We start from the raw sequence: 22392 nt of genomic DNA on the forward strand, positions 1-22392 counted from the left end.
CCAACTTCTTTTCAGGTATTTAGTTGTAGAGAGCAATGAGGTCTCCCTTCAGCCTCTTCTCCAGACTAAACAACTCCAGTTTCCTCAGCTGTTCCTCATAAGGCTTGTGTTCAAGGCCCTTCACCATCTTAGTTGCTCTTCTTTGGACACACTTCATCACTTCAATGTCCTTCTTGTAGTGAGTGGTCCAAAACTGAGCGCAGTACTTGAGGTGTGGCCTCACCAGGGCTGAGTAGAGTGGGGCAGTCACATCCTTAGACCTGCTGGCCACACTGCTCCTGGCACAAGACAGGATACCATTTACGTTCTTGGCCACCTGAGCATACCACTAGCTCATAGTCAGCTGGACATCAATCAACACACCCAGATCCTTCTTCTCCTAGCAGCTCTCCAGCCACTCTTCCCCAAGCCTGTGTCACTGCATAGGGTTGCTGTGGCCCAAGTGCAGCATTCAGCACTTGATCTCATAATGTTTGCCTCAGCCTATCTATCTAGTCTGTCCAGGTGTCTCTGCAGAGCCTACCCACTCTCCAGCAGACAAACACAGCCACCCAACTTGGTGTTTGCAAATTTGCTGAGGGTGCACTTGATCCCCTCATCCAAATCATTGATAGAGATGTTAAACAGAACAAGGCCCAGTACAGAGCCCTGGGGAACACCACTTGTAACCTGCTGTGAGCTGAATTTAACTCCATTCACCACAAGTCTCTGGACTCAGCCAGCTCTTTACCCAACAGAGTGTGCCTGTCCAAGCCATAAGTAGCCAGTTTCTCCAGGACAATGCTGTGGGAACTGTGTTGAAGGCTTACTAAAGTCAGGGTGGGTAATATTGACAGCCTTTCCCTCATCCACCAGCTGGGTCACCTTGTCATAGAAGGCGATCAGAGTGGTCAAACAAGATTTGCCTTTCATGAACCCATGCTGACTGGGCCAAATCATCTTCTTGTCTGGTGTGTGACACACGATGTCACTCACGGTGATCTGCTCCATGTCTTTTCCTGGCACTGAGCAACTTCCAGTTACTGATTATGTTTCAGGGTGAAGAAGATCCACATGAGGAAGAGAAAATTTTAAAGAGGCAGATGGGTAAGGTCACAATCTCCAACATTTTTCCCCCCCTTTTTTTTTTCAGTACTGTTATCTACCTACCTGATACACTGATGGGCTCATTCACTGCTCTGCCTTTCAAGAGAAGGTTTACAATCATTCAACCTTCTCTGGTTTTACCAGGAGTTAATCAATTAGTGCAAATGATGACTGCTCATTAGTTACCAATATATTGCTTTATTTCTTGGTAGCAAATTAAGGCTTTATAGTGAGGTTTGTACAGTACAGACCAATTTAAACATTAGAAACCTTAAAAACCATGTAGCACTATTCACTCGATTTAGCATAACCAGAAAAGTAGCTTTCTTTATCTTTTTGTAATAAACAGCTAAATGTCACTAATGAGGCCTTATATTTCATGAGTGCAAATGGCTCAAAATCCCACCATCCTCAGGAAAGGGCTTAACATTTCACTATCCTTGGGGCCATTTGAGATAAAGGCTGAACAGAGAATACAGCTGCCTTGAATAAAATATACTGCATTACTTGCTGGAGAAGAATCTCCAGTTTTAAAAACACAGGAACATGATAGTAACTGGCCAAAGGATGGTATCAACCCCTATTAGGCACTGACCAGTGAAAGTAGCAATGACAAATTTGTTTCCCATGGCCCTCTTTGCTTTAGTACAATCTGATTTATAATTCAGAGCTGATTACATCTCGTATGTTAAGCAACTCAAAACGAGAGAACACACATAATTACAGGAATTTTTGCAGCAGCAGGGTAGGCTCCCACTGAAGACACATGTCCAAGCCATTGCTTCCTCAGCTGTTGTGTGTTTTTCTTAAGCATATGGATTTCCAATTCATATGAATGATTTTATTAGTGTTGTCTGGAGATGGTGGAACTAGTGCTTATGAAAACCAGGCTTCCCTTCTTATGTTCTCTACCAAGACGTTTATAGTTTTTGAGCTGAATGTATGAATTCATCTGTCAGTCAGGTGCAGGGGGTCTGCCTGCAAATATCATCATCCCTAACGTGTCTGGCTTTCAGATCTGAGCATTACATGTGAAAATGCAGAGAAACAGCTGCTAGAAAATGGTGAAGAAAGTAATCATGCAATGGCCACATGCTCTCGGGAAGGAGACAGTGAGATGGGGGGAACCTCCAAATCACTGGATGACCATGAGAATATAGGAGGCTCCCAGTGTCACAGGGCAACATTGGCATTTTAATTCCTGTTGAACAGCAGCTGTTTCTGCAGCTTAAGGGAACACACACAGATAAGGTTTCACAAAAACTAAATCTAATGTGAATAACACTCTAAGGCCCTCTGTCCCCGGGGGAGTTACTGAGCATCAGGCTGATATCTCTGAAATCTTGAGATCAGTCATCTCTCCCTTGAACAGAGGGCCACAGAAAAAGGTCAGGTTTCTATGCATATGAGAGCACACACTGAATTTGCCTCAATGTACATGTCTGGCTTGCTCAAGGAGTGTCAGCTGCAATGATGCCACAGCTGCTGAAGAGATACAGTGAAGGAACAAAGAATTTCTGGCAACAGTCCCAACAGCACAGCAACTGGGACTGCTCTGTGCAAGCTGCTCCACAACACCTCAAGAGAGTCCCCAGTGTAGTACAGTGCTATCTCAGCTTGTTTCAGAATTACAGCAGCTTCTCAGGATGAATTTGCTGGCTTTTCCCTTTGCCAGTGCACCAATATCTCATCTGTTTTCCTTCACTCAGGTGAGTATGTTATTGCATAGTAAAAGTCCCTATCTCCTAGCAGACAGTGGTGCTACACGTGCAGAAGAGGGTGGATCTCTAAATGAAGGCAAGTAGTGATGCCCTGGAGATGGGCTGTCCGAGGGAATTCATGCATGGACACAATCTCCAGATTCATTCAACAGAGTGCTCAGCAATAGCCAGTAGATCTTGTTTTGTATCAGTCAAGTACATTTAAGAACATTGCCCAGTATTTCCTGAGGGACTACAATGGATGACTACCATAGGAAAACTACTTGGAGACAAGGGGACGCTTTATCAGCCATACTGGAAGAAGCTGGAGAACACAGACACATATTGCATAGTCAGCTTCATGAGCTCAGCTGGAATTCAGATGTATTTGACACAGCTTAGCAACATTTCCAAAGGAGGGATTATGTGCTATTTCCTTTGGAGGTAGCTACTGTAGCCTGGGACAAGGTCATGGCTGTTACGAAAATGCAGCCCACTGGGGATGTTGAGCACTCATTGCTTTTGCATTAAGGTAGCCTCTCCATGGAGACCTACCGCACCTTAAAAAGTGATCATATAGAAAGCAAACAAATTAGTCCTCTAGAAAACCCCTTCACCCACGACATAAAAGGAAAGCTGATTCCTGTGAGCTATAGAAAAGTCAGCATTACTGAATATGGGAACACATGTTTATACATCAGTGGTTTTAATACTGCGTTGTAATGACAGGTGTGGGGTGTCCTTTCAGAAGAAAGCAGGGTTGGTGTGCTCTATAATACAGCGTTTGCAGTGCCTCTTAACAAATCGCAGAGCATCAACAGAGACATCACAGTCCTGCACATTCAACATCTGCAGGTCAAAACAGTTGGCAGCTACAATCTGCAGGCCCTGCCCCGTGATACTCTCACATGATTTCAGGCTCAGGCGCTTCAGGTTGAAGCAGTTGAGGGCTAGGAACTCCAGGCCGGCGTCTGAGACCAGAGGGCACTTGCCAATATCTAGAGATTTGAGTTTTGTGCAATTTTTGGCGAGGTACTCCACGCCATGGTCCGTGATGCCCTCGCAGCCCCGCGCGTTGAGGTAGCGCAGCTTGCTGCAGTATTTGGCTATGTAACGGATGCCCACGTCTGTGATACGGCCGCAGTGAGCGATGCTAAGGTATCGGAGACGCGACTCCAGCTTGGCAATCTCCCGCATGCCAAAGTCACTGACAAAGCGGCAGTCGCTCACACTCAGTTCCTTGATGGATGTGCAGTAAATCATCAGGTAGCGGAGACCCTCGTCGGTGATGCGGACGCAGCGGCGCAGGTACAGGTGGGTCAGCTGAGTGCAGTGCACAGCAATGGTGTGCAGTCCTTCATCCTCCAGGACAAAGCAGTCTGTCATGTCCAAGTAGCGAATGGAGATTTGTTTCCCATGTAAGGGAGACAGCTTGATGGAGGCTTCGCGAGTCAAACTGATGCATGTTACTTTGGAGCAGCCTAGGTGGAAAAACACAGTGAATTTAAGCAAGCAGTAAAAGCACATCACACTGCAGGACTGGAAAGGTGGGTATGAAATTGTGTGCTGAATGTGATGTAGATATCCTCATGTTGTGAGAACAGAATTATCCTGAATGATTAGCCTGGATTTGCTGTGAAGCATCTCTACACCATAGGAAATGATGAACTACACTGAAGTCAGAGAGGTTGATTTGAGATTTTGAGCACTAGCAAAGCAACAGAGCAACTTTGTCCCTATCCAAAACGTAAAATGATGATCCTAGGTTTATCCAGGGATGGCCTACCACCTGTAACTGCAATATAAATCCAGTGCCAGTTTGAGAAAATGCTACTGCATGACAACCAATGCAGCATTTTAATCAGGGGCAGTCTCATGGCTGACTGGCTGAGTTTGTAAACAAACATCAGAAGCTTTTTTACCATCCAATGCCATTATAAAAAAGACAAACCCCACCCGCTCTCCAAGAAACATTTGGAGAGCAGATGTGAATCCAGCCCCAAGCCTGCAGTGTGGGAAGGATGCAAAACCTAAGGACAATGGGGAGAGTCAGCAGGAGCCAACAGAATGGCCAGGGCATGGGAAGACATGGACAGATGCAGAAAAGAACTGTTTCAAGTGAGAAAGTCTGGCCATAAATGGACATAACTAGACCAGAAGAGAAACACCAGACCTTGCAAGGAAAGATAAAGAGCTAGATTAAAGGGGAAACCATGCTCACAAGATTCCCCTATTTTTAACCTCCGCGCTGTGTATGGTAGTGAATGAAAGCTTTCTTTGGAAAGTGCTGTTTCTGCTCTACTGCAAACTGGCAGCCTCAAGCTCCTGAAGGGAAATTCTTAACTGTGCCAGGTTCAGCTAGGCACATTACATTGGCATAGCTAGGAACAGCTGCAAGGAGGAAGGGAGGATTTACCTGTTAGTGATCAAGGTCCAAGAATTTTAGCCATAAATGTCTACTCAGATAGATTCTGCAGTTTATGCCTAAAGAGATGACCTCAGGTAGGGAGAAAAAGAGCTTTTCTATATTGGTGAAACACTGGCCAATGGGGATGAAGTGACCCATGAAAAGCCAGAAAAGTTAGGATGCTAGCCTTAGAGCTCCATGTACCAGAAACACTGACAGATACTGTACTCTGGAAATAAAGAGCATGACAATGCATTGAGACCACCTCGAAAATGGGACCATGCTCAAAGTGAATGACCCAAATCCATACCACTCGATACAACAGCTTCTCGTTTAGAGGCTTAGTGGAAGGCATGGGTATACTTCAGGTCTTAATAAAAAAAGGAAAAGAAATCTCTAGATAATTCAGAGGGATCACAAAAATGCTGGTAAGGAGCATGAGATACGGATTTGAAACAGTTCACCACCTGCAATTAGATTTCTACATTAACAGTCCGATATTGCAGCTGGATCTTTAATTTAGGCTTCAAATTTATTTGAACAGATGCAAAATTTACCTTAGTCCTCACACAATGAAACAGGCAAATTGTCCACAGGTCATGCAGAATCTCTGGGACCTTGAAGCAAAGTACTTTGTTCAACGAATAACATCTTCATAAAACTGAATGCTGCTCTTCCCTCTTCGGACTGTGTTGCAGATCCATCCATGTTATGGTGCAATCTTTGGAAATACATTTGCCTTCAAATAAGTACTACACACATGCCCAATAATGCAAAGCAAATTTTCTAAAGGGAAGCAGTACAGTGCTAATGGTATGAAAATTTCACCTCTAATATGTTCTTTGGAGTAGGTGATATAAAATGCACCACAGGGGTTCCCATCCTTGTGCTGGATTTCCACAGAAGATAGCACCTAGGCAGATTTCTCCTGGACTTGGTTTGGCTGTCACTATTGCGTTTGCCTGAGGAGGCTGCTGGATTAAGAAGCTAAGCCTGGTTATTTTGCATGCTGACCATAATTTGATTTTAAAATCTAGCTAACTAAGAATGAGGAGTCCACAAGGCCAAGGAGAACGTTCCGGCAAGAAGGGAGAATGCTTTAATAACCACAATCAGAAAGTGAATAGGTCAGGAGTATCACAGCAGGGTTGGAGTCACGTACATCAGTGTGTGATCACTGTTTTGACACACTCAGCATCCTAGCTAGCTAGCCTAGTCATTTTGGCTACAGTGTAAAATATTTAATGGGAAGGATATTCCAAATTATTTCACCAGAGAAGGAGTCCATGTCGACATAGAACTGTCTGAATCTTAGGCAAAATGACAGGTTCCTGGATCTGCAATATTTTTTGTCCTAAGTAGTGAAAAAACATAAACCCCAAAGCCCTTTTAGCAGGATTTTCCATAAAGTAAGTACAACTGATTTTTTTAAAGGGAGGAGAAACTGACAAACACATTGAAAAAAAAAATAATGTTGGCTAGTGTGTTAGATAATAACTTGCAGTCAAGCTCAACCAGCTTGTAGAGATATCTCAGACCTGCTCACAAAGTGGATGTTGAAAGTGACAGAACTTACACTGTGGAAAACTCTTACAGTTAATACAAACATCTGGTTTTGACATTTAAGATTTTGGTGTTACTGCTGCCAAGTGGAGAATTATTCAACGATATGTACAACTGTGAACACTTCCAAAAGATCCTCCAAAATCACCCACATCAGAATGAAAAAAAGTGGACTCAAAACAAGACCCCCAGAGATAAATTATCCTCAATTCACGTGCAGGCACAGGCAGCAAAAGACATGTTTGAACCCAAAACACTCTTGATTTCTAAGCATGTTCAAATCCAGGATTTTCCCCTCACCTGCTCCAAAAAGAAAAATGTGAGATTAAAATTACCTTCCTGTCCTGTTGATCAGAAAAAAATTCAAGGACGGCAGCCTACACACTTTGGATGAAACTGATGAGCTCCTAGGGACAGACACCAGGTGTGAAAGTAACAGGCTTTGCAGAAAACATAGAATAGAATAGAATAGAATAGAATAGAATAGAATAGAATAGAATAGAATAGAATAGAATAGAATAGAATAGAATAGAATAGAATAGAGTAGAATAGAATAGAATAGAATAGAATAGAATAGAATAGAATAGACCAGACCAGGTTGGAAGAGACCTTCAAGATCATCGCATCCAACCTATCACCCAACACCACCTAATCAACTAACCCATGGCACCAAGCACCCTGTCAAGTCTCCTCCTGAACACCTCCAGTGACGGCGACTCCACCACCTCCCCGGGCAGCCCATTCCAATGGGCAATCACTCTCTCTGTGTAAAACTTCCTCCTGACCTCCAGCTTGAACTTCCCCTGGTGCAGCCTCAGACTGTGTCCTCTTGTTCTGGTGCTGGCTGCCTGGGAGAAGAGACCAACCTCTGCCTGTTTACAACCCCCCTTCAGGTAGTTGTAGACAGCGATAAGGTCACCCCGAGTCTCCTCCTCTCCAGGCTAAGCAACCCCAGCTCCCTCAGTCTCTCCTCACAGGGCTGTGTTCCAAGCCCCTCACTAACTTCGTTGCCCTTCTCTGGACTCGTTCCAGCAAGTCAACATCCTTCCTAAACTGAGGGGCCCCAAAAGAATCTATTTCAAGATGTGGTATCATCTTTTCATTTACTCTACTTTTGAAAAGGCCTTATCTATCAGTAGGACCAATGCATTTTCAGCCACCTACCAGCCCCTAAATGTACCCAGAGTGTCAGCTAACAGACTGGTGTGCCAGGGCAGTTCACTCTCAGCTCAGCAATGCTGCTTGTCCTATCTCTTGAGGCCCAGCATACTTAAGCCGCTCAACTGTCCATAGCACCCTAGAGGATGTAGGAAGAAAAGCATGAATATGCCAGGGATACAGCCAACCTTCAAAGTGATATGTAGGTATAAATCACACGGGCACGGACATTTTCTCCTGGTGTTGAAGATGCTTCAGCCTGAAAGTGTGTCCAGAAGTAATGTCAGTAACAGTAAGTAATTTGTATGCAAGCTCATTGTGAACAGATTCCATGAGACAGGACGCTCGTATCACCTGGTGGTTTATCATTCTGATTTGTTGCTATTTATCTTGATAGATCAGTTAAAAAAATAAAAAAGGCAGAAATAAAAGAACACAAATCAGTGTAAAGCAGCCTTGGAAAAAGTCCATTCATCTGGGTACTGGTGACTCACTGGCATCGCATCCTATCCCCATATCATCCTCTTTATTGCCACCAGTACCTCTGTGATGACAAATCTGGTCCAGACAGTTAATAATAACATTAGACTGATAGCAATGAGATTAAAAAAGTATGTATTGAATGCCAAATTTACCTCAGTGCTCTGTTTGGCTACAACCTTTCCATTAAGTGCCAACCTATTTGCAGAGAGGTATTTCTGTGTGGCTGATCTTGAGAAAAATCATCTTGCTTCCCCAGAACAGGTCTCATGAAAATAGTTTAAAATATTTCTGCTGCTCTAATCAGCTGCAGTGATACATTGTAACTGGGTGAAAGGAAAAGCAGAAAGTCACCAAGCAAATACATACACTATTAAAAAAATAAAAATCCAATAAAAAAATCCAAGCTAAATGTGGTTAAAATAGCAAGGGAAACAAGAGGATCTTGAAGTTTAGCTGTGGATGACAACTGATATTTCTATCCACACAAAAGCCAGTCACTGATTTGGAGCTTCTCCTCAAGTTACATATAAAAATTGAAAAAAAAAAAAGAAAATGAGATTTTTCTGAGGTAACTAAACTTCACCACATGAAGGCCTGTTCCTTCTGGTGCTTGGATGCCAGACAGTTGAGAGGATGAGTAAAACGGATTGGAGGTGGCGAGTGAACCAGGGCAACAGTTTTGCCCAGTAACGAGCCTTCACCATATGAAGTCTAGTTAGCACTGACTGCAACGTAGGCCCTTGCAGAGGTGCTTTGTGCAAAAATGTGTGAGTACTCTTCATGTTATTTGAATGGACCAACTCTGCTAGCTTGTCTCCACTGGAGGCAGCCTGGCCACTTAAGAAGTGCTACTGACATTTGAGGCATTGAGATTCTAGAGGTGCCTGTGCCACTGTTACTCTGTCGGGAGAATAGCCTTACAGTTTCAAAAGACAATACAGAATGGGAAAGTGTGAAGTTGTGAGGCCACTGGCTTGACAAACGTGAAGCTTTTAGAATCAAAGGCATCTATATTGAAATATTTCCCATTACCTGACACATCCAGATGTTCCAGGTTTGGGCACAGTGACACGACATCAAAGATTGCCTCATTGGAGATGTTGTAGCAGCCAGATACCTCCAGCCTCCTCAGTTCTGGACAGCACTGGGCAATGGTGTAGAGTCCTCTGTCTGTGAGCCGCCTGCAGCCACTAACAATTACTGTCTCCAACATGAGACATACGTTGGGTGTATCCTGACAAAGCCTTCGGGTCAGCACTTTAAGAGCCCTGTCTACGTTGATTGTCTCACCAGTCAGGCGAATAGTCCTCCAGAGTCGTGGGTCCCAGGCAAGGTTATACCAGCGGCGGCACACATGGGCACAGCGGCACAGCTGGTTGGTAGGCAGGAAGGAGAATATCTGGATCATGGAGTGGTCAGGCAGCCGGTCTATGTTGGCCTGTTCCTTCTGGTGCTTGGATGCCAGCCGGATAAGAGGATGAGTGAGACGGGTTGGAGGCGGTGAGTGGACCATGGCAACAGTTTCCCCAGTGACTGAGGATGAAGATGTTGATGATGCTCTGCCATTTTGGAAACCAGGGGAGTTTGGTGGAAATATTAATGCTGGACTGGGTGTGCTCAGTGTCCGCATGCTCAGGTCGGAGTCTGAAAGATAAAACACACGAGCAGAGTAAGCAGTGGACAGATGCAGATCTTTGCATAGCACAGCACCCTGCCAGCCCACCAGTGGGCTTTGGAATTTGGTGGGGGTTAAGCAGTCATTTTTACCAGAGAGTGAGGAAACACATATTTTTAACATTTATCTTAAACTCTGAAAACACTGTTCACCTTAGTGTTGGGTACATGACAAAGATGCCTCCCTATCTGTGCTAGCAAAGGTGTGCTAGCAAACATATGCTAGCAAAGGTCTGAGCCCTGTAGTAGAGATGGCAGCAGAAGTCCTGGGATTTTAATTTTTCACACCCTCAATTAAACACTGCAAGAAATGAGAACATTTGAGTCACAGGTTGGGGTTTTTTTCACATAACCTGGGCATTACCTATGCAGCTGTGAGCTGGTAAAGTAGGAATATGGTGGTCCTTCATCCCTTAGCTCCTTCAGCCAAAGAAGAGGCCAAAGAAGAGCTCACAAGGCAAATACTACTTCCTTCACCACACCTGTGAAAAGCACAGCCCTGTACCCATATTTTCATGTGTCATTAAAGAAATTAATTTTTTATTCTTGCAAACTGGGACTCAGCAGTTCCATCAAGATCCCAGTGACTAGCTCTTGAAGGAAGGCTGGCTTCCTCTCTTCATCTGCATGCAGAAAATACTCCTTTCCACTGGACAAAAGTATACTTCAGTTGATTGGGGTGGGGGGCTGGGGGGGTGCAGTCCAGAAAAGTAAGTGGCAAAGAAACAATTTGAACTGTTTCAGAGTTGTTGCACAATCTTTTTGCTCCGGATGGTTGTCACACTGGAAGCACTCAACCCAAAAAAGACAATGCACAAGCCAAATTTGCTACTTCTTTACTTTCTTTATTTCACTTTATGGGCAAAAAGCACTCACAAAAATGAAAGGCCTCTGCTATTAAGAAAGGTTGTCTTTCCTGTTTAACCTCTGTGCTGACATTGCTGTCTATGAGTCACTTCCACTCTTCCTCCCAGCTCTCCAAGAAAAGCCAGTAAAAGACAGGAAGACAACTAGGCTATAATTTTGATAGCCAAGAAAATGCCATTGGCAATACATTTAGAGACCCTGAGATGATTCAGTACTATGTTGCACAAGATGCAATCAGTATATGAGAGATGAATGCTGCTGCTGAGAACATGCTTTCTGCCTCCGACCTCTCAATAAAAATTCTTCATGGAGGACTGCACCATTCAGAGGTGAATACAGGGACCACAGTTCAGTGCCCATTGGAATAACAAAAATAAAACCCCCACAAGAACAGTGATTTGAGAGCACCAAGCTCTCCTCCACATCTTCTGTTGTCACTTCAGCGTTCAGACATTTTATGGAAGCATGCAAAGCCCTTCCTTAAGTAACACCAATTATACAGCTCTGTGACAGTGACAGCATACATACAGGCTAAACAGTGTAGAGTCATTAATTTATTCAACGAACCTAACAAAATCTGGGTTTAGGCAGAGTTTTAAAATGTAGTACATTTTGATCAATGTATTACACATTTTACTTAGCCCAGCACAAGCATGGTGTGATTTCACTAACTACAATACAACAGTAGCAACCACAGGCCTTCATTTTCACAGAGAGGGGCAAGGGCAAGGGGCACGACTATTTAGCTGAAGAACCCTACACACGAAGTCCAGCAGCTTGCCTAAGTTCACCCAGTTCAGCTGCAGAGAGATCAAAATCATCATTTCATACAGTGTAGGGAAAACCTATACTGCCCAGCTCCTTCCCTCTTCCTCTCCTGTATCTCATTTTTACTTATAAACTCAACTATTTCAGCAGGTGATGGGAAAAAACATTTTTTCAGTGCTTGTGAGTCTATGCCATAACAACATGGACTTAACCCTGGAATTTGTGTATTTTTTGAGTAAGAACTGTATCTCTGTGCAGAGTGGGTTTTGTAAACACTCTGCTCCCTTCTAAGACCTTCTAATACCTGGCAGCTATTGCAAGTAATTGCATTGAGGAATGTTATTTGCAAAGTATCTGGTATATTCTGGCATTTTAAAAATGAAATTTGCAGCTGGAAATTAAAAACCCAAAACCCCAGCAGCAGCCAGACTGCTGTGGGCAAGTACCGACTTCACTGAACACTTAGGCAATGGTCATCCAGATTAATTTTTGCAAGGAGTTACCATATGTTCAACCTCTCAGATTACCACCAAAACCACCACAGTGTCTGAAGCTGAAAAAAAATGGAGAAGATGTGACAAACTTGGAGACTTCACATTCTCCTCTTCTCTTGAGATTGTAGGACAAGGATACTTCTAATACAATTGTATACACATTTTTTTCAAGTGCTGGATGTGTCTTCCACTACTACATATATTTGGTATTGCAAATTCCTCTCCTTTCCTCATTTTTGATTTGCTTTGGGCCTTTTGCTTGTTTGGTTTGGTGTTTGTTTGTTTTTGCAAAGCAGCACAAAACAGGAACGCAGAATGAATTAAACAAAACTCACAGAGCAAACATTTGTTTCTACAACACAAAACAGACTGAACTAAAATAATTTTTTAATTTTAGTTTCATTTTTTAACATCTGCTGTAAAAAAATTCTTAGTACTGTGGGAATGATTATCTTCTGCAATACATCCTTCAAGTATGTTTTGAAAACTCACATTTAGTCAGTTATTGTTAGAAACACTTGAAAATCTCTGTAAGGTTACATTCTTCTCTACTTTAAATTTCTATTTAAGTATAAAAAATACCATTTAATTCTTTCCCCTTCTCTGGTGATCAAAGCACCAAACTAATACAGATAAGTCTCTACTCCTTTTGGTTTAAAAGTGGCATTCCTTCATCACTCCTGGGCACTCTGCGAGTAATCAATACCTTAGACATTCTGGATGCATAATGAGTTACCAATATGTGTTTTTTAACTTAACTTTTTTAACCTAGACCTAGAGCTAAAAAGTGTTTGACCTTCTGTTTTATGAGTATACTCCATTCTTGCTCCACGTTTTCTTAATCCTCTCATTAGTATAGCAGCTCCAGATGCACATCCTGTATTTCCTTTACCTTCAATTCTGGAAGTGCATCATCTGAAACTTGCTGCCTCCACCTCTGGGGCACAGACTTCCAGACAGACACTTACACAGGCCTATGCAGGCACCATGTCTCTCCACCCCAAAGTATTTTGGAAAAAGACAGTAGTGTTGTAACTGTGTTTAAACGAGAGAGTAGAGAGTGTGTTATTGGTCTGATGAGCCCTTAATGCAATATGCTCTCTGACAGGAATTTTGCTGGTAACTCAGCTAAACTCTGAAACTAGAGGTATTCCCACTTTCTAGTCATTGTACACCCCTAAGGGGAAATGAATACAATAGCAAAGCTCTTTGCTAGCATTCAAAACTTCAGCAGAACACTGGGTGCATTGCACATTTCCCAGTCTTTTCAAAGTATTGTTGGAGGGGCTTCCTCTAGCACTATCTGAATCTCTAAGAGTTTTCCTTTGGATTTGGTTCTTCACCAAATCCAAATCCAAATCTTCACCTGCTGGCTAACAGGCTGAGCTAATCTGGGACAAGACAACTTAACACCAGTGTGCCAATAATAAATATGACTTTTGCCCCTTTTCCAATGACCGATCCTTTGTGCAAGATGCTTATTATTAAATCTTTGCTTGGGCTCTAAAAAATGTTTGTTGATGTAAGAGAGAATTTCTTAACAATTTTTAAAGAAATCTCAAAAGACAGATACAGAACTATAAAAGCTGACACAGGGGAAGAAAATGCACTGGAGGGAGTTTTCTTACTCTGTTAGGAATCTGGTTTATTTTAAAGGGTTTGGTTTTTTCCCAATGTTGTTTCTCAATTAATATACATCTGGAGAAAAGAAGCCTTTAAATATATATTATTTAAACCAGGATCTAGTCTCTGCTCCAGACAACAGTATGTAGTCCCTGATTTCAGAACCAGAGAGGGGAGAAAAAAAGCATAGTATTTTTGTTATAACACAAAACATGGGACACATAATGTCCAGACCCCAGCATGGACTTTTTATTACTGAACCATAATCCATGCTTAAAGCATGACTCCATTAGTGACTCCATTCAACTGCATCTTTCACTACAGTATTGCAGATGTAGGTTTTGGTTTTTTTTCCAGAGTCAGTCCTATACTGAGCTCCTAAAGTTATCAGGATTAAAACAAAAATGTTGATGGTTTAAGGCTTAACTGGTGGGCAGGTGGGAACCTGACCCTAATAGGAGTCACCAGGTCAGGTTATTCCCTCCCCTTTCCTGTCTGTGGGACCCAACCCCTGTGGGAGTCCCTGGATGAAGTTATCCTCTCCCCTTTCGTGCTATTCTCTAGGGGAGCAGGAAGTTCCAGCAAGCTCTCTATGCTTCCACATAAGTAACATTGTGGGCTGATTCAAGGAGAAACTTGTGAATTTGACAGACAGATGGCAAATACGGCTGTGTGCCCTCAGAGGAGATTAGGTAAAGGAGTTAGCTAGGGCATCAGGCTACAACAGGGATATTTGCTTTCTAAGGGCCCAGGCATGAACAAGGTCCTGGAAATACATATACCTAACAAAAGAGGATCTTCCACATTGCAAATGTCCTCAGGTGTTTCTCTCAGGCTGTTGCTCTACTGACCTCAGTTCCTCCCAGCTATAGGAGGCTGAGAGGAATCAGAAAGCCTGTGTTAGCTGAAAGGCAGATGGAATAAAATTCAGTGTGCAAACTTGCTCAGGGCTTTAGTGTTCCAGTATACCAGAAGAAAGAGTGGTTCAGTGGAGACACCCATGTGATTTAATAACTTTTACAATCAAGAATGTACAGAATGTGAAATGGAGTTGGATGAGCTCTCTTGTCTCTCTCCAAGTACACCAAGTACACTTAAATAATCTCCTATGTGCTTGTGTCTACCCAGCTCTCAACTTCCAGGGACAGCTATTACTCAGCTTTCTAAGATGCCTGTTCAGTGTCGTCACCTTATCAAATTTCTAACTTTTCCCTCTTACTCAGCTCATACAAGAAGCTCTCCCTATTCCTGCATGGATTTCTCACATGCATTTGCTCAAACTTCAGCCATTTCTTTCTAGTCACATTACTAAAAATCAGTTTCTCTTGGTTTTTCCTTTATAATTTCTCCAATTCATGTGTATTTCTCTAAAAGCACCAGACTCCAAACTGAACACCACACCTCACTAAGCAGTGGCTAAAGTAGAGTCCTTCTTACCTGTATTTCATGGAAATCACATCATCAACCTTTCAGATTTCAACAGTCTCAGGGAGGGTGCATTCACCATGCAGTTCAACACATACACAGCTGCCTGGCCATTCATTTTCCTCATGTAAGTTTATATAACTATTCATCTTCCCCACACCTGTCTCCTTAGAATGAGGTATGTTTTCTTTCTCCTTGATCTTCTGTTTTTTTTGGTTGGTGTTTTGGTTTTTGTTTTTTTTGAGAGTATTTTGAGTACAAAGCAACCTTCTCATATTGTGCTCATTTCCAGTTTTCCAAATAGATTGCAGGTCCAGTGTCATAAATTTTGAGATAGTCCTCTGTATATTGGTAGTTTTGTGTTTTAATTAAACAGATGGCTTCTGAAGACTGACAGAAAATATATCAACCTATTAATGAATACTGTAAGGTATAGCAGAGCAGATCCCTGAAAGGGGCCTTCTTGAAGCATCATCACAGTTGACAAATACTCAGTGGTAACTGTGCAATATACCAATCCCCTTCAGTGGCCTCCTTATGATGATTTCATTTAGTCCATACTTCACCAGCTTGTTTCCAAGACAAAATTAAAAAACACCTGAGGAAGGTTACAGCCTACTGTTTCCCTCTCACCAAAAAGTATTCTTACCAACATAGAAAATTAGATTAAAAGGTAATATTGAAGGAACAAAAAAAAATCTTTAGGAAAGATGAAAACTTATTTCTTGTTCTGTGAGATGTTGTAGGCTGTGTAACTCTCTTTGAGAGCAAGGACCTACAGCAAAGCTCTATTTTTCAATGTAAGAATAAGCAGCGTTGAAGCTCATGAAGTAATCACATTCACATACTCATGGAAAGAAGAGTTCCACAGAACTTAGTCTTTTATAGCTTATAAAAAGCTCCCATTGAAGGTAATAAGGAGCTGTACCTATCATACAAGACTAGAAGCATTATTACAAGACCACGTGGAAGAGAGATATGTTAACTTAAACTTGAAGCAATTTCATAGTAGTTTTTGTGTGACGTTTCACACCTTGGATTATACTGGTTTAACTTCCCTGTGATGGTAAGCTCCAGTTTTCTTTAGTCTATAAACTTCTCTGTGTATGTTTGGAGACCACAGTCTTGCATTCCTGGCATATTCATACTAAATGCTTAAAGTCAAACAGCACTGCAAGTGAAGCAATTGTTATAATTTTATTAAGCACTTTATTTGTCAAAAGCTGGAACTAATTTATCCCCTACTGACTTTGTCCACTGCAACGTGGCAGTTATTTTTATCCCCACAGTTTTGAGCACAGCTAAAAATATGAAGACTGAGAGGTAAAAAAAGAAAAACAAAAAGCAACCCATCGATTAATTAATGAAGTCAAAGTATCTTAATTTTGTCTTTGATACCAATTATTATAGGAGCACATCAGTTTTGAGAGAAGAGTTTCTCAGTGTGTCATTTCTGGGAAATCACATAGAGATAAAAGGGATAGTGCATTTTTTTTCCCATGTCCAGTAAATATCTAACCCCAAAATGAATTTCATACATGCTTAAGTACAAGCTCTTCTGAAGCTCCTTTGGGACAGATCCTGTCCCAACTCCTAGTGGTATGCCATGGAGCTCCTCCAGCGGAGCTGTACACCGGCAAGGAGTGCAGCAAGAGGAGCTCTGTAGGGTATGTGGATGTTAGTTTTTGGACAATGTTTAATTTAATTCCCCAAACCTGAATGCCTAGTAGGGGTTGCCTTTGGCACTTCAGGTGTCCAAGAACGTATTTCTTGGTTTGTATTCACTTGAGAGTAACTGAGTTCATATAATTTGTGGCACTAACTAAAACAGAGTAAGCAGGGACTAAGGCAAGAGTAATTTCAAAACTGAACAAAAATGCTAATGTAGGTGAACACGCTAGTCAGGAAAAACCCACTTGTCCACCTCCAAATCCTGCGTTACCACCTAACATGACCTAGAGGAGAAGTATCCTGTACCATGCTGGGTTCCCAGGACTGGATTACCAATGGACTGAACATGTATTTCACTGTCCCTGATTTTGGGGACTATCACACCAATGGGGGTCAAATTCTTAAAAAAAACAACAAATGCAGTGAAGAGCAATGTGCAAACCGACTGCAGATAAAATAAAAAGAACAATTTACAAGATGTTTATACATATAAGCATCTCCTACATTCTTTTTATATAAGGGTTTAAGATAAGTAAGACAACAAAAAGATAGCAACCTTGCTTAATTTCAAAGTCATACTAAAAAGCCTGTCATCCTCTCTCCACATGACAAGCTGGTATTGACCAGCCTGGGGAATGCAAAAACACCTTCCCAATTCATCCAGAGTATGACTTGGTTCAGTAAAAGCAGCTTACAACGGTTTTTGCCTTTTCTTTGAGTTACTCTTACATTCTCCAATGTCAAAATTTGTAAGGTAAAACACTTTTCTGCCTAACTGGGTAACTGGGTAACAGGGTGCTTGGTTACATGGGTTAGTTGATTAGGTGGTGTTGGGTGATAGGTTGGACGCGATGATCTTGAAGGTCTCTTCCAACCTGGTCTATTCTATTCTATTCTATTCTATTCTATTCTATTCTATTCTATTCTATTCTATTCTATTCTATTCTATTCTATTCTATTTACATTTCTGTGTTGCATTTTTTTATGTATTAATTTTATCTTTTCCTTTTGAACCCATGTTACATAAATATAGGTAAGATGAGGACACATTGCTCAACAGTGGCTCTCAAGCTATATACCTGTGGCCAGAACCAGTTGCTTAGAGCAATATTAAACTGGGGCAAACAGATCCTACATTGCATTTGAGATGCTGATGTGGAGTTTATGTTGATGAAAATGTACTTTTGCAATTAATATAGGAAAGTGGAACAGAAGTGTAATGGCTCCCAGGTTAAAAATGCAGAAATTCAGTCATCTGCTTCAGTCAGGTGCAGCTGCTCCACTGTTTTACCTCTCAAAACTGGAAAAATTTGGAATGAAAGATGTGTCAGTTTACATTGTTATAGAACTTCAAGTTAAGTTGCTGGACATAAATTTATGGGAAGAAAACCTTTTCAAAATTCCCAGCTCAAAATCAAGAGGCCTTGGAAAACCCTGAATGTATATCTGGTAGATGTGTGTTGTTCTAAATGGAAAATAATATACAAAGTAGGAATTATTGCCTCTGGGGAAAGCTGACAATGTAATCACTTCATTGTGTAATCCACATCACTTACATCCAGTTGGTAGGAAACTTACAGCAGACCAATAACTCCCCTGAGAACGACTGTTTCTGGCAGTTTTACCAAATGTGAATTATTAGTGTAAAAGAACATTATTTTTTATAATCAAATACTGGCATTTTAAAAATACCACAACCCTCAGAAATTACTACTTCTGAATTTACAGGGGATTCTGGATTTGACCTTCAAAATCAGAGAAATAAACAGTGAGGAATAGGCTAAACAGTAGAATGAACAGTAACAAGAGATTGAAAGATACAAAGTTGTGCTCCTCTCTTAACACCCAAGTTTAGATGCTAAAGATTTATTAAATCAATAGTCCTGGGTTACCATAGCCTGATCTAACAAGCTCCTCTCAAGACTGGAAACCAGATGCAACAACCAGAAACAGTAAGCCTCTTGGGTTACAATCTGAACTTCAAGTTCCATAATACTTTGCTCCAGCCAGCACTTTCATTTTGAATACACATCAACAGATTCAATTCAACTCATGACATCAATGTAATTTAGAATAGTCCAAATAGCCCAAAAATAAATTCAGACTTTGTAAATATAGCTTTTGCTGATAATTTGGGGATAGACCTAAATTATGGGACAGAGCTGTACAGCACTACCACCACCACCAAACAAAAAAACAAACAAAACTCAAACAACTCATCTTGGTTTAGCTCAGCTAAGGAGGTGCACATCACAAGAGAAACTTTATTAGAATTAGAATAAACCAAACCAGGTTGGAAGAGACCTTCAAGATCATTGTGTCCAACCCATCAACCAATCCAACCCACCCAAACAGCTAACCCATGGCACCAAGCACCCCATCAAGTCTCCTCCTGAACACCTTCAATGACGGCGACTCCACCACCTCCCCGGGCAACCCATTCCAATGGGCAATCACTCTCTCTGTATAGAACTTCTTCCTAACATCCAACCTGAACCTCCCCTGGCGCAGCCTGAGACTGTGTCCTCTTGTTCTGGTACTGGGTGCCTGGGAGAAGAGACCATCATCCGCCTGTCTACAACCTCCCTTCAGGTAGTTGTAGAGAGTGATAAGATCACCCCTGAGTCTCCTCTTCTCCAGGCTGAGCAACCTCTAGCAGCTAAGTTATCGGTAAGAGTGATAACAAAATAACAACAAAAGATGCTGCCAATAGAAAAGAGAACATAACCTCCTTCTGCAGAAGTTGCTCGATTAGTCCCCAGGTCGTTGCTCACTCCAGGGTAGGCAGGGTGAGCTCTTTTCAGCAGAATTACACTGAAGCAGTAAGAGTTTTCCAGGCTCTACTAATCAGAAGTGTTTACTCAAAGAATTACGTTTTTGCAGATTAGGAGGGGTTCCATCAAGAGCACTGCCTGCGTCTGTAGGATGGCTACAGATTACAGAAATGTAGTTGAACTGTGCAAAGCATAAGTGAAGGCTGATGTGCAATGCTTGTTCCTAATCAGGTCAGATCCCTTTACACTTCAGTTTCCAACGTTTATTTTCTTTCCCAGGAATGAGGTTTGTTCAAAAGCACTGCTAGCATCCTGGCAGGGATTCTTCTCCAGAAAAATATTTAATTTCAAGGGTTGCATCCCTTTTTCCTTTTGACACCTGGCCAAACTGAGAAAGCAGAGCTGGTCTTTAGGGCTTTGTGAAGGAAGGTAGAAAGCTTCACATACTCATCAGTTTTACATTTCTTACAATCCACAATGTTATCACTATACTTACCAACAAAGGAATAAATTCAGCAAAGAGATGGCTAAAGCCAGTTCCCCAACAAATTGCCTTTGAGACCTGGGTGAGAGGAACACTCTGGAGAGGCTGAATGAAAAGAAATGTAGGTCTCCAAAGCAGAAACCCAGGACACCAGCACAATGTAACTTATCCAACACCTTTCTAACAAAGATCTGTAAACCAAGGATTATTCATAATACACATTTCATGTTATAAGAGCCCTGGAGTGATCTCCTCTTCTGTTACAAGCACACAGGATACCTAGGATGATGCCCTAAGCAAGCACATAGTGCTTGTTCAGAACCACAGGGATTCAAATTTTGTTTATGGGAAATTTGGGACTTCAGATTGGAAAGAGACATGGCCACCAGCAGCTTTCTCCTACTCAAAAATCTAACTGGCTCAAGCCCAAGTTCACTAAGTTACACAGACTCCTGACCACCAGTGTGAAGTAGTCCCAGAGTGTATCAAAACAGATAGTACCTAATATTGTAAAAGCAGTGAATGAGCCATCCTCTGAAACCCAGCCCTACTGTTGGAGGTCCCACTGGCTGTGTCTGTGACTTGAGATGTGTAAATTGCAGACTGCCATTTATACACAATAGCATATGGTACTCTGACATTTGAGGAGTATCAGATGCAAGTAAATCAAGAATTCTGTACTTAGGGAACTTCAATTACTTTCCAGTCTAGTGGGAAAGTCATGATAAATCATTGCCTCAGTGTTCATAAAACATTCTGACTGTAGTTATTCCTTTTCAATACACTGTAGTTTCAGTTTACTGAAATGAGATAAACAAAATTATTCACTGATTGTTTTAATGTAATTGTCATACAATCATAGGATCATTAAGGTTGGAAAAGACCTCCAAGACCATCAAGTCCAACTGTCAACTCAACACTACCATGACCACTAAACCACGTCCTGAAGTGTCATGTCTACCTGTTTTTTAAACACCTCCAGGGACGATGACTCTACCGCTTCCCTGGGCAGCCTGTTCCAATGCTTGACCACTCTTTCAGTAAAGAAATTTTTCCTAACATCCAATCTAAACCTCCCCTGGTGCAACTTGAAGGCATTTCCTCTTGTCCTATCACTAGTTACTTGAGAGAAGAGACTAACATCCACCTCACTACAACATCCTTTCAGCAATAAGATCTCCCCTCAGCCTTCTCTTCTCCAGAACAAAGAATCCCAGCTCACTCAGCCACTCTGCATAAGACATGTTCTCCAGACCACTCACCAACCTTGTTGCCCTTCTCTGGACATGCTCCATAACCTGGCCTTTTTCAGCTGGTGCTCAGGGACAGGACCAGAAGCAATGGTCACAAACTGAAACACAGGAGGTTCCCTCTGAAAATCACCAGGAAACATTTCTCACTGTAAGCATGACTGAGCACTGGCACAGGTGTCCCAGAGAGGTTGTGGAGTCTCTGTCCTTGGTGATATTAAAAATCTGTCTGGACATGGTCCCGTTCTAAGCATCCCTTCTTGAGCACGAGTTTTAGATCAGATGATCTCCAGAGATCCCTTCCAACAAACACATGAAGTTTAAATCTCACTTTCAGTTATTGTATGAACCTTTACAGTACGGATCCAGGTATCTTCAAATCTGATCTCCCATCATTAGAATTTTGCATAGTTTGGGGTTTTGTTTTTTGTTTTGTTTGTTGTGTTTTTTTTTTCATAAGACCAACTCAAGCACCATCTCAACTGGTGCATAATTCTCCTGTTCAAAACATCTTTTGTGACTGAGATGATCACCCACCACTGTTAAATGCTGAAGCTCAAGGATGCCAATATTGTCAGTTGTTGAAGCAGCCATTAGTGAGAACTGGCTTAAGGGATACTTATTCTGCATTCTTTGCCCCAGTCCACAGAACTGGCTCTTGGTAGCTGTAGAAGGGATGGACACTTTTAGTCAGAGTTTAGTGAAAAACTAGTCTACCTCAAAACTTCCTGTAAAATCCTCATCACATGATATTTGAATTTAAAAAGTCCTCTTGAACTATTACATACATAGTCTTTTCAGAACTTTCTTATCAACAAGCTGGTGAAGTACACACTAGGTAAGTGGACAGTGAGCTGGACTGAAATCTGACTGAACTCCTGGGCTCAAAGGGTTATCATCAAGGACACAAAGGCCAGCTAGAAGCTAGTCATGACAGGTGTGCTGGAGCTAATATCACTTAATGA

The 22392-nt window shown here is 41.9% G+C and overlaps 1 protein-coding gene across 1 annotated transcript in view; it reads right to left on the reverse strand.

Moving 5' to 3' along the window:
- Nucleotides 1–1252: 1252 nt before the first annotated feature.
- The window catches only part of FBXL7 (F-box and leucine rich repeat protein 7), a 141807-nt gene continuing 120667 nt past the window's right edge, over nt 1253–22392 (reverse strand). Inside the window, exons 4-5 of the mRNA XM_068161979.1 lie at nt 9430–10041; nt 1253–4267 (exon numbers count right to left, since the gene is read on the reverse strand). Coding sequence (XP_068018080.1) covers nt 3531–4267; nt 9430–10041 — 1349 coding nt within the window. The 3' untranslated portion in view covers nt 1253–3530. The remainder of the gene's footprint in view (nt 4268–9429; nt 10042–22392) is intronic.

Source organism: Melanerpes formicivorus, unplaced genomic scaffold (assembly GCF_026170545.1).
Source record: "Melanerpes formicivorus ecotype bairdi unplaced genomic scaffold, bMelFor1.0.p_v2 SCAF_61, whole genome shotgun sequence".
NCBI lineage: Eukaryota > Metazoa > Chordata > Aves > Piciformes > Picidae > Melanerpes > Melanerpes formicivorus.